Genomic DNA, 13120 nt, shown 5'->3' with positions numbered 1-13120 from the left:
GTTGAGATAAAAACCATCTCTCAGGATATATGAGAAAACAGAGCCACACTTCTGAGCTTTTTGAAAGCCACATTAATGGTGACCACATGCTGTGCAGTGTATATCGGACCAGCAGACAACTTTAAACACTTTTTGTGTTTGCAAGAACTCTAATTGCCTTGGTGAAAACATAATGAGTAGCCTGTTATATTCTCCAAAGTTTTCTTTTAGTGTAATATTTGCATTGCTTTAGGCAGAAGGAAATAATACCTTTGTAAGGATGAGTTTTCATGTGTCTAGATAGACTTTTAGGTGAACTTCTTTAACAATATTTGAAACTACTTCTTTCTGCCTAGACCATTGAAGTGTATGAGAACAGCAGTACTGGGAAACCATGAAACAAACTTTGGAAAAGATCAGGCTTTCACAGCAAAATTCCATAATTCATTATAGATTCACTACACATGGACAGGCTGCAGTAAATTGTTCTGCTGACAAAACTACAAAGCATAATGAGTGGAACAATCTGAACTGCCCACAACACAAGCTATGAGATCTCTAATTGAGGAAAATAAATTCATCAGAATAGTTCAGTCTTCAGTCTTGGATTCTAAGTTTTACAGCTGAAATTCCAAGTGACTCAGGTCATGTTACTGAACTATACATGATGCTTTATGTCTGAATTTTTCTAAATTAAGGATGTTATAAATGGTCTCCTCCATTTAAGGCAAGAGTTATCTTGCAGGGTATGCAATGCAACTGAGAGGAGGAGACCAGATTTCAAAATCAGCTGAATACTTTTCTGTACCCTGGGTAGAGCCAGGCTTTTGTCTTATTACTTTAATGCTTTCACTCCATTATTTCCTTACTTGAGAGTGGGATAAAGGATTCCCTCTTGCTGGTGAGCTTTGGATGTAGAACTGGGCAGAGTCTCAAAGTCTGTAGATCATTTACTGAATCTACATCTTTTCAGACTGGCTAAACATTGGCACAAAAAACAACATTAGTCACCCTCATGACTAATGTTCATTAGTAACATTTTTAGGTCCAGAAACACAGTAGCTCAGATTATCCATCATTTGAGACAGACAGTCCTTCAGTTTCTGGACAAATGAATTTCTTACAGGTAGAAATGTCATTCTGCTTTATAAATCTGATATTTGACAATAACTAACCTGGAATCTGGGAATCTTTCCCACTCTTGCATCAAGGTCCATTCTCTGTATGCCTAGTGAATATTTGTTGAGATAAGACTCTAATGTACACAAATCATTGCCCCTCCAGGCCTTGAACTATCACATTGCTTTCACTGGTAAAATATGATTAGGTGGCATCCACTGCCTCCCTATGAAGATGATGGAGGGACCAGGGGTTTTGGGCCACCTGCAGAGCATGCCAGGCCCATAGTTTAGAAACACCAAGGACTCTGTCTAGTAAGAGAAGGCTAAACACAGACCTTCGTAGCCTTCTTACAGAAGTGAAAATACTGTGTCTCCTAACTCAGACAGTTGGTCCTTATGGATCTCCTTTAATGAGACTCTTCAGCCATTAAAGCCTGTAATTAGTGCCCACTTACCCACTTTCTTGAAAAACGCTGAGAGAAAATTGCCAAGACCTTTTATTTCTTATGAAAAATCAGTGGATATCTCAAGCACTTGGTAACTAAAGAGAATTCTGTGTTATTAGTTTCCAGATGGTTAATATTTTCTGTAATTGAGGGACAAACCCTGGTCCAAAATCCTTTTGAGTAATGGGCACTGCACCCACTGAGTGCTCTAGTTTCTTCAGAATACAGAGATTCATTGTGTTGAAGAGTTACTAGTTAATGGTTATTATGGTGTACAATAATAGAGTGTTACTGGAACAGATAATCTGAGTTCGTAGAAGGCAAACAACTCCTGCAAACAGCTGAGCTAGCTGCTGCTTTCTAATACAGTGATAAAGGTCAAAATGGCAGCTTTAAATAGTGAAGAAATGCTTGGTTTAATGTTGAACCAAGGAAAGTATCAAACTCTATATACCTTAATACTCTTTAACAAAGCCAAACTTGCAGACTACACACAGACACGTTATCAATCTTCCAAAATGCAGCTTCAGAGCCCTGGGAGAGGGAAGCAGAAGCCATAGTGTTAAATGCCAATGCAATGCCTTTGCTTTCAGAGAGAAGTAAAATTTTGGCACTCAAATGAAAGAGAACTTTTCTGTAAAGGACAGTTTATGTAACTTTTGCACTATGTAAATCTCCTGTTAATGCATTAGGACTCTAAAGAGGTTTAAATGGCGAAAGCCTCTCAGCTTATCTTTGAGCTTACCTGGAGTTACAGTGTTCTTGCAGAGCTTGGTGATATTATTGCCCAAAGGGCAGCAAGACAGAAAAGAGGTCACAAGAAGTCTGTCACATCACATACTCTACACCCTGAGTTATGCACAGTTCACTGTTTCATTCATTTTAACAAGCAATTTGCCAATTTTAAATGGAAAACTTTCTGCTCACTTGAATTGCCTCTTTCAAGCACAGCTTTTTTCTTCCCAGAACCATTTTACTGAAAGATGTGTCATGTGAGCAGGACCAGCAGAACCCCTCCCTGCTACAGGGCTGACAGCACTAGTGGAAGGTGTATAGCTCTCCTTAGTTTAGTTCAACCTGGAAATGAGACAACAGATAATGACAGAGAGGTGAAATGTCCCAACTTTAGACTGGGAAATAAGGAAAACAAGCAGAATGAGTTTATAGTGGAGAATGTTTGCTAAAAAATTCCACTTCATTTGTGCATAGGTGCAGCACTGCCTGCAATTCCCTTCCACCACCTGGTTGTGAGAGACAGAGCCTGCAAAGCTGGCACAAGCCAAGCCTGAGGCTGGCCAGTGGAGGCCAGTGTGCTGCTGGATAATGTTCAGATCCTCTAATTAATTAAATTCCATATGGAATTAAACAATGGGACTTTGAGAGCATTTTGATAAATGTGTTGGACCCCTGCATTGGTTTGTCTCATCATTCACCTTGGGTGCTGGAAACCAGAGCCAAAGGAGATGTAGTGACCACCAGGGTGATCCAATCTAACACCCTTACAGAGCTGCTTGCTGATTACTGTACAATGTAAATCTCTCTTCATTAACTTTAAGTGAATACCCACTGTCACCATCAATACAACCCTCTGAAATCCTCCCTTGGAAAGTGCTAGGTGTTAGGATGTTGATTTGACCACATCTAAATCAATAGACTGGTCTAAGTCTGCCTGGTCAAAGATGACAGAGGGAGGGATGCTTAAAGGCATGATAGGAAGCAAATGGCATAGTTCTTCCAAGAGAGTTAGATGTGCCTGTCTGTCACCTCTGTCCCTGAACCCAAAGTGCCTGTCTAAGAAAGTTCCACCCCTCCTCTCTGATCACAGAGAGACCTCATGGCCAGTAGGAAGGACACATTCCTGTCTTGGGAATGAGGAAATCCATGCAGTATCCTGCATTTCCTAACCCTCAGGATCAGTAACAGCAGTGGGACCAGCACAGTATGATCCACAATCACATGGATAATCTGGCCAGTTTCCTTGGGAAGCAGATGACTATTGCACTGCAGAACCTCAGTAACTGCCAGAAGCTCACTAAGGCAAAGGACTACTTTTCCCCAGCTGTAAATAAAGATTTTCAAGCTACAGTTTTCTGTCTGGTTCTCAGAGAGGAGGTGTTGCCAGGAAATACTTTTTATGAGAAGAGCTGTTATTGTCAATGCAGCAGTAAGACACCACTAAACATTCCCTGCTGTTGAGACCAGTTTTGCACTGGGGTTTTTACTAGTCTGATTAGAATTTGATGGCCTTATAAGAAACTTGAAGAGAGTACAGCTCAGGAAATATCTCTACTGCATTTTATGGCCATATTGGGAGCTAGATGATGTATGCAATATGTGTTTTCTCAACTGCCCACCCCCAAGCACTTGGAAGTGCCTGTCCCTGCTGCAGGGGTTGCTGAAGTTCTTCTAAAGCAGCAGGTAAATCACTCTGATTTACAGTATGACATATTAAGATAAATTGATACATATTTCTTTAATGCCTCAAGTTGTAATGCGACTCATAAGAGCTCTTATCAAAAGTAAAAAATGAAGCTGTCATCAGTCAGAACTCTTGCAGTGCCAGTTAATGTCAAACAACAATTGCTTCTGAAAAAAGTTATGCAAACTTCAAAAAGGAGAGGAGGGATGGACATAATTTAATGCTTGGATTATATAAACATCACACCAGAGTGCTCTCTTTAGAGGAACTCTGGGTCTCACTCATCCCTGCACCATCTCACTCATTTCTCACATGTCTTTTGTCATGTCTGAACTAAAGCAGAAAGCACTTTAGGCCAGGACCATGTCTTTTTATATTTTGTAAAGCACTTAGCATGATTTTAATTGTGCTAAGACAATGGATACTATATAAAGAGGAATGAATTACCATTGTGGAAGAAGATTTCTACATGCTGCAATAAGTTTGCAACTGCTCATTTTGTAACAGTAATAGCAAGAAGACCTTCTCATACTGTTACATAAGACACAAAATGGCTAAGTGAGTTATAACACCCCAGCAGTACTATGACTACCAAGAGCTAAACATCTGCACTGGAACAGAAAGGGAATCCCATGGGCAAAACACACAGCTACACTATAATTTCATTATGTATTCTCATCAAATCAGTATTTCACATAAAGTTTATTCTTTTTGGTCAGAATCCAAACTTCTACAAGATAAATCCCAAACTTCCCCCATACACATGCCTCTTTGTTTTGGTGCTGCACCATCATATTTTCCAGTCTCCGTAGAGCTCTTAGCAACCCTTCTTCGTGTTCAACAAGAACCTTGAAATTCCCACTCGCAGTTTAGTGGGTTTCTAGTCATCCTCTCCAGTGACAAATTTCAGTTCACATTTGTTCTTTCCCTCCTTTTTCTTATCCAGATTCATCTTACAAGACCTCCTTTCCTAATATGTCATCAGGCTAGTAAAGGATGACTAAAGGTAGCGCTGATGTTAACTGGCAAATACAGACATTTTGAGTGTAATATTTTTAAAAGGTCACATCCATCTTTATGTGGATTGGGAACGCAAATGTGGTCAAGCAGAGATGTGACTTCACAGTTTTGACATCAGCTTTTTGTATGGCTGCATTTAGGCTGTGCTTCCATGATGGTGTATCTAAGCACCACCAACAGTATAAAATGGATTTGATCAGAGTTGAGAAGGTGAGTGCAGTTCAGACAGATTAAACGCACTACACAGGAGAGAGTTTAAGCTCTGTAATGGTTTCATCCTCCTATGGAGGCTTTATGATGGCTGTGGGAGGCAGATGTTCCTTGATCTAAGCATAAGAATAGAAATGTACAGACAGATTGTACCTGATTGGGCATAAAACCTCATAGTACAAAATAGATCCATCAGTGGTTTTGAACAAATTTGAATGAGCAGTGAGTTTATGTTAAATCAAAGCTTGGCTTCAGATGGCCATGGCATTTCTGATGAAACGTGAGGGTCCCTGAAGGCAGATTTACCATACTGCCAAACCATGACATTCAAATACTGTAACGTGCCCTCTTCCAGTTCTGCCTCTGTCAAATTAGGTTGTGAGTCGACTAATGTCCAGGCCTTTCTCGGCAAATCTCCTTGCAAGGGATATGGGCGAAAATCTCCAAAGCAAAAATCTGGGTTGTCCCTGAACTGATTGGTCATCACCTCTGTCAATAGCACAGCTCTGGGAGACAAGTGTTGTCACACTGGGAGGACTTTGTACCCTGCACATGCAGTTCAACACAGTATTACACCACTGACTCCTGCCAATGGAGCTAAAAGGACTCAGGCCAGTTATACCAGCCAAAGGCACAGAAGTATTCAGGTATTTCTGATTGTTGCAAGAAAATAGGAGGATTTAAGGCCAAAGGAGAATCCTGACAGCTTCAGCTGAAATCCTCAGTTATGGGGCATAAGCACTGACAGAGGCATAGCCAGTCCCATTTGTGTTCAGTGATCTTTCCAGATCAAGTCATCCTGTGAAAGGAGCAGCACAACACGGTAACTGATGTCCTTCCTTTCTCTTTCTATTCTAAAAGTTTAACCAATAAAAGTTTTCTGGCACAAGATATGGTAAGCACTGGAGAAGGAATAATTTTTATACCCATAAAAAGCCATTATCTTATTTTAAATTATATTTAAATGTTTTTTTTTCATTTCCAGTAAATAAACATATAAATCAATTTCAGTATGCAGTCAGGCAATTCTTAGATTTTCGTCATCAAACACTTATTGATGAAGAAATGAGAACAAAGGAAATGCTTCCCAAAAACTGCTTATGGAATTAAACAGTGTTTGAATGAAGAAGTCAAAGAATTTCAAATCTTTATTTAGATAGTTGAAAGTAGAGGTGGTACAATTGAAAACAGTATAGGCAAAAAATATCCAATGATTTGCCACAAATAGTTTGCCCAGATCTATACTGTACTGTCTTATAAGCGAAGAGACATTTCCATATGGGAATTACACCACAGTTTAGCACTTTGTGCTTTATCCTGTCCCTTTCTCCATTCTATGTCTCATTTCCATTGTTGTCATTCTAGCCATTGCTAGGAAAAAGAAGCTGAGATGTTGCTGCCATAACAAGCCATTTGAATGAGAAGTGTACAGAAGAGAGTAAGTGGTAATTAGCAGCCGATACCAAATATAAAAGGACCAGAGTGGTATATCTCAGAATAAAACCAAATAAATGGCTAGAAACTGCCTTTAGTAAGGCAGTTGCCTTCCTGAACTTTCCATGTCTTCAGTACAAAGGGTCAACATACACGGGCAGAGCTGACCCAGAGCAGTTTCAATTTTATCGTGACTCCCTGAATGTTGCTCATTTGCTACATTGCAAATAATGGTTCCTTTTTGTCACTACGAGAATAACAGTGACACTAAAATGCTTCTCATGCCATTCAGTGCAAGTCACTGCAGTGAGTTTGTTCTGACCTCTACTTAGTTCTTCTGTCCCGAATGTAGCAATATTTCCATGGTTTCCGTGGTTATCCTCCTTGTTCCGAGTTGCACAACTACTTTGTTTACAGCTTATTTCTTCTAGCTGAAAACAAATTACTCCGATGAGGCACCCCGGCCCTTCCTCATTCACTGATGCCCAGGCGGAGCTCGCAAGGAAGGCGATGTTTGCTACCATCTGCTGGTGAATTAGAGTTGGGGACAAAAGGAGCATCACAGACTTGATTTTATGCATTACTTGAACCCTTAACAAGAACCTGCTGATCCATTCATGCAAGGGTTAGGTAGAGGGTTAAAATAATACTGATATTTTTGTTGAGGAACAAAAGCTAGCAAAGGAGGATATGCTATACATAATGAAAAATAGAGAGAGCGGGAGAAAGCTCTCTAAAGCTGTGCAAATCTGTGCTAGAAAGAACTTTGAGGAGATGTGGAGCTATAGAATTCCCAGAAATATAATGACAGGAAGAAAATCTTGATCTCATCATGGCTCAAGGAAATAAAGCTCTGAGACTGTTACTGGAAATATTAGTAAGTCATCACTTCAAAAAGTACTTGCTTCTATAGCAGTAGCTCCCAAATTAGTCATCATAATCCCAGAGGCGGTTGTGTTACTGTGAAGTGGTGTTCAGCATTACTGAGACAAGTATTTGGGGCCATAAATTGTTACAGGACTCTGAACATTGTATAGAGGGAAGGGACTTCATTAAACTCCTTTGAGGTGCATCCAGAAGTAACAACTATACAAAATGTGAGTCTGCACTCACGATCAGGGAAAATAAAGAGACACGTCACAAAAGCTTGTGAACCTTGAACAAAGTTCATAGAAGCTGATATGCAGGTATCTGGTGGTACAATTGAAAACAGTATAGGCAAAAAATAGTATATAATGGAATACTCTTTAAAATCAAAGTAAAAAACAAAAAACGTTTAAAATTAAAACTGAGAGCAATACGAGTCTCTTAATTTTTTTTCAAGGAAGTTAGATTTGGAACTGTTTAGCAGCTCTATATTTAACAGTTAGAAACTGTGGTTACTGTTCAAGGAGAAATGTACTGTTCTACAAGCTCAAAACAAGGCCCGAGTAAAGAACAAGATGAAAATTTCCCCCAAAGTTCTGAGCCTCCTCATCTCCACTGCCTCCACAGCTTTAAGGGGATGTGGGGATCAAACCAGCTCCTTGGACCAATGCAAGACCTTACAGTGAATTCAACACCAAATAATCCATTACAGTACGTGCCACATTCATGCATGTTGCACTGCTCTTTCAAGTGCCATCACATGAGGATGATATTTGACACCACTTTATGTCCTTTCTGCTCACGGTCTGGTCCTTTGTTTTCATGCACTAAATCCATAGATCAGCCTGTTTCTGTTTGTACTGTATATACTGTGGTGGTTTTCAATGCTGGGGGTGTATTTAGGAACTATGACAACAAAGTAGTAAGAGATGGTTCAGTAATGTGCACTTGCTCTTGCTGAAGAGAGCAGACAACTGTAGCTCTATGCAAGTCTGACTGAGGTTTCCAAAGCAGCAACAGGGGAGGTTAATCTGAGCCAGAAAAGCTGAGTGCTGCTGCCTACTTCCCACGCCTCCCACCCCACCTCCCCACCAGTCCTTTTCATGTTGACGCACTGTGCTCAACTTGCTGCAGAAAGAAAATGAGCACTAAGCCCCTGATTTTTCTGCTTTCCTTATCACAGATATTGCCCACTTCGTAAGATTTGAACACTGTTCCCACATCCTTAGGGAGGGGTTAACATCATTATTTCCTAACAGCCTTCCAGGCGACAGGTCCCTGCCCCAACGGCTGTAACTGCCCGGGAGACAGGGCCATTGTGCAGCTTTCCAAAGTTGGCAACAATGCGCATTCGGGTCAGGCTCCAACTGACTGCAAAGCCGCCCCCAGCTCATTTATCTGTCCATGTCAGGGAGATAAAGTGCAGCATCATTTGGCATGAAAGCCCCCAGTTAGGTTGATCCCCATCAAGGGAACTTCCTGGCCTTGAATAGAAAGCCACAAACCAGCAGTTTTTGCTGCTTTCTCCCATACAGTTCAGACAGAATTCAACAAAGCCAAACCACCAACAGTAAGAGAAAATCAATAGGATTCAAGCATAGCTAAGCCTCCATGAGCAAATACATTCTGTAACTAAATCTGCTGGTACCCAGTGAATTGCATTTATCTAAGCAGCATGTTGTCTGTTCACAGGTTAGGAAATGAGTGGTAGGAGTTTGTAGGTATATCAATAGCTGCATGATCTTGTTATCTGCTCTTAAAGCCAGATATAGGATACAAAGAGGCACAACACAAGACTCCCCAAACATTAGCAGCAACTGATTGAAAATGCAACAGTAATTCAAGTGAGCAAAACCTGAAAAGCCTTTTGAAGAGGGATTCTGGCCAAGCTGATAGCGGCTGCAGCCTGATTTTTGTAACCCACGCACATCTCAGATTACTCATCCCTTTGCTCTGCTGGCCCGCTACACACCTGTCAACAGATCGAGAAGTACCAGCAGCCTGTTCTCTAAGGAGCAGGGAAACGAGCAGAGGCAGAGTGACCCAGAGAGGTGAGAAAAAGCAGCCCAGTCCCCTCCTTCAGGCTTTATAATAAAGATGCTCCCAGTTTATAGTAGTGATTCTTCTTGCTTTGGCCTTCAGGCATTGGTGCCTGTGTGAACAGCCTCGTTCAACTCTGAGCCTTTTTCGCTTGACAACTTGAGCCCTTTTCAGCTGTCACTTCCCTCTAGTTGTTCCATGTCCATACCCTTCCCCACTTCTAATTAAACTGGTTTTTCAAAATAATGTATTGCAAAAGCAGTGGAGTTTATGCTTCAAAGATTGAAACGTCTGGAGCAGGAATACTGTGGCTTTTTTCATTAAAATATCATTGAATTAATATTTTCCAGATAATTTAAATAGGGTGAAATACTTTTCACCAATACTTCTAATCAGAAATTAATTTCTAAGGGAAACTAACACTACCACTGCATAGCATAGGGTAGAAAGGTAACAATTTGGGACAGAATTTGCTCTGCTCTTCCCACCCCCAAGAAATGTGCTACAGAGTTGCCCCAGTATCCTTGTCCCACCACACCGTGCAGGACTCATCTGCTGGTCATGCTGTGCTGTATGGAAAAGCAGAATGTGTCGGCGTTACCTGCAGACTGGGGCACTTACTCTTGAAGACAAAGACTTAGCAATCTGAAAGGAGACATCCCCGTCCTCCCTCCTCCAGTAGAGATGCGACCTCTTTCAGCTTTAAAGGATTTAAATCAACTTGCAATACCAGTGCTCTTCTGGCTGACACAAGGACATAAGCAAAGTGAGGTTGTGGGGGAACAGTCTTTCATTAGCCTCCTACTGTCAAAATAGAAGGCTTGTGCACCTGAAACCATGTCAGATATTTTCCAGCTGTAATAGCTGGCCAATGAAACACACTTACTCCTTCCACAAAGCTTTCTCTAAATTAACTTTGCATTATGTAAGCTCTACTGCAAAGCCATCTCTTCTGCTGGCCTGGCATCCCATCTTCTTTTGTTCATATAATTGTGCCTACTTTCTTACCTGTTTTTTTATTTAGTTCATCAATAAATGTACTACATTTTACAAAGTTATACTGTACTATAGGGTTTTTTTAGCTTTTACTTTTAAGCACTTACTTATGTCTGCACATATCAAATAATTTAAATTATCCAAATAAGAGAAGAGTTGGAGAAAAGAAAAGGCATGCTAGGGTGCACTTTTCAGTACTTGCCAGTTTCTTCCAGAGGCATTTACTACAATGTACTCATGTCTAACATAAATGATCACTGAAATGCAACACACAGCTGGGTTATATTTGCACCCCTATTTGCTGTTCCAAGAGTCCATGAGCCAGGTAAGATCCAGGATCCTTTTCCATTTTAATTCCTTCTTTGAAGTGCCCTGCAATCTAAAGGCAGAGAGTTCTAAGTCCTGATATAAAGGAAGAAAAATCTTTAACGCACAATTAGCAAGCATATGTAAAGCCATTTTATGTTGTGTTGAAATGATCTTTTCATTGCTAGCTAATAAATACACATTTGGGAAACTAAGTTTTACTAATAAACAGGAAAACTGAAGCAATATTACCATAAACCCTCCCCCAGAGAGAAAGCGCCTGGTCAAATTAATTTCACATGAATTTTACTCCAAACACACTTTGCCCTGGTTGACAGGTTTTTATTTAGTGCACGGTGCTACATATAGCACAGGTCTGGCCGGGGCCACACTGTACCAGCCCCTTTAAAGACCTTCTAATAACAGCTTCTGGGCAGTGTCTACCTCACAAGTCAAGAGAAAAGACAGGTCCAAGACTGAGAAAATTATACAGTAAAGATATATGACAACTACTTACACCACATAATGAATCATGGACAGCTAAAGCAAGAGGAATTACTCTGGCACTGTAACTAGATATTCATAATTGTCTCACATCTGAAAGGCTTAATAACAGAGATGAGGTTCTTACAGTAACTGCTCTGTAAGTAACAAATTATAGAAGGAAGCTTTTAAAGCAACCCTTCAGAAGATAGTACCTGTTCTCTCAGCTGCATTACAGTGAAAGTATACACTCCCAGAAGAGAAAGGAAAGGCAACGAACCTGTTCCCATCTCATCCCAACCATACCACTGTCTTCAAGACAAGGTGGGAATCTGTGTCTCAAGGAGGTGAAGATGTGAACTGAATTGATGGATGGGAGAAGGAGCTGATGTGCAAAGCATTTCTGACTTCTGCCAAATTCTATCACAACCTCAACCCAAGTATTATCATGCATTTTTTTCTTTTAGTCCCTTATTATAGAGGTGCATTGTGCTCTAATTTATCATATCATGGTATACATTTCACAAATGCTTAGAACCCCTATTATCCAGGAAACTTGAAAGCTCTCCTAAAACAGTGTCCCTTCCTTACAGAAATGAGTAGGTTATGTTTATATATCTCTCTAGATTTGCTGTTAATATAAATAAGTAGCATTTCCAGACCAGAATAAGGAGAATTACTATGAATTTGGCTATTGTAAAAGCCAAATGAGAACAACTTTAAAATGCAACAAGTAAGCTGTTCTCTAGAACCAGACCCATGTAGTCCAATTCCAAACAGTTGTGCATATGTTGCATTGCAGTGCAATTCCCTTAAAACATTGTTGTTCCCCTTAAAACATCTCAAACATGGCCTAAGGTTAGGAAAAATGTTTAGAAGCACATTTTGTGGTGCCATCAACCTTTTTACTTTATGCATATCTGAGCTTACCTTCCATGTGGCGGAGGGGCAGGCTGCCAAGGTGAAGGTTACTTTCTCTGTCACTACATTGAAGGTGACACGAAACATGGTTTATATTCCAGTGGCCTCAGACCCAGGGCAGAAATCTTCAGTGACGGTCACACTGCTCACTTGTGTGCATGCTGCAGGCTTCTGTCACACTGCACTATACATTCAGCTACCCCATAACGTTATGATCGAAGCTGAAGCCTGAAACAGCTGTAAGGGTCCAGCTTTTCCCAGCAGCCCTGCTCCTCTGTGTCAGGACTAATCAGATTAGCAGGTCTTACTTGTCTGAGTTGGGACTAACAGGTTAGCAGAACAGTTTGAGTGGGGGAAGGGAGCAGAAAATAAATTAAATTAGGGCATTTACTAAGCAGCTGAGATTTCCTTCCTGCTTGCCTTTGTCTCTCTACAGGACTCACACAGAGCCAGGACAACGCACCACAAAAATGCAGCTTTGTTTTAGAGTAGCTCTTTGTATAGGAGAATTTGTCTAACTTTGCCTTGATTTGATTTGTTTTTGATTGTCAGCAATCACCAAGAGGAGAGCTCTCCCAGAGCAGCCTGGATGTTGCGCAGATAAACAAGTCTCAGACAGAAAAGGCATGTATTGTGCTTTTTTCATCCCACACAACCACCAAGGCAACACGCTGGCTGTGCCAGGGATCAGTCAAACACTCTGTTCTGCACAGTGCTGGATAACAAGATTCACAGATGGTCTAATCTGAGGACTAGGGCAATAGGGTGAAAGGGACGGGACAGGACAGGACAGAAAAGGTATGACCTTAGGATCCTCAGCCTGCTTCAGAGTACTTTTTCCATATCTTTTACTGAGACACATTTACCCTCATGGAAAG

The 13120-nt window shown here is 40.8% G+C and overlaps 1 protein-coding gene across 2 annotated transcripts in view; it reads right to left on the bottom strand.

Moving 5' to 3' along the window:
- SPATA13 (spermatogenesis associated 13) overlaps positions 1-12542 on the bottom strand; it is a 145957-nt gene extending 133415 nt beyond the window's left edge. Inside the window, exon 1 of one of the 2 annotated variants that reach the window (XM_071434051.1) lies at positions 12252-12542. In XM_071434051.1, the coding sequence (XP_071290152.1) occupies positions 12252-12329 (78 nt within the window). In that variant the 5' untranslated portion in view covers positions 12330-12542. The remainder of the gene's footprint in view (positions 1-12251) is intronic. The other variant, XM_071434055.1, reaches the window with a different exon arrangement.
- Between the last annotated feature and the right edge of the window lie 578 nt (positions 12543-13120).

This window comes from Agelaius tricolor, unplaced genomic scaffold (assembly GCF_023055355.1).
Source record: "Agelaius tricolor isolate 1412-34295 unplaced genomic scaffold, bAgeTri1.0.p SCAF_9, whole genome shotgun sequence".
NCBI classification, from domain to species: Eukaryota; Metazoa; Chordata; class Aves; order Passeriformes; family Icteridae; genus Agelaius; species Agelaius tricolor.
This window is presented reverse-complemented; position numbering and strand designations above follow the sequence as displayed.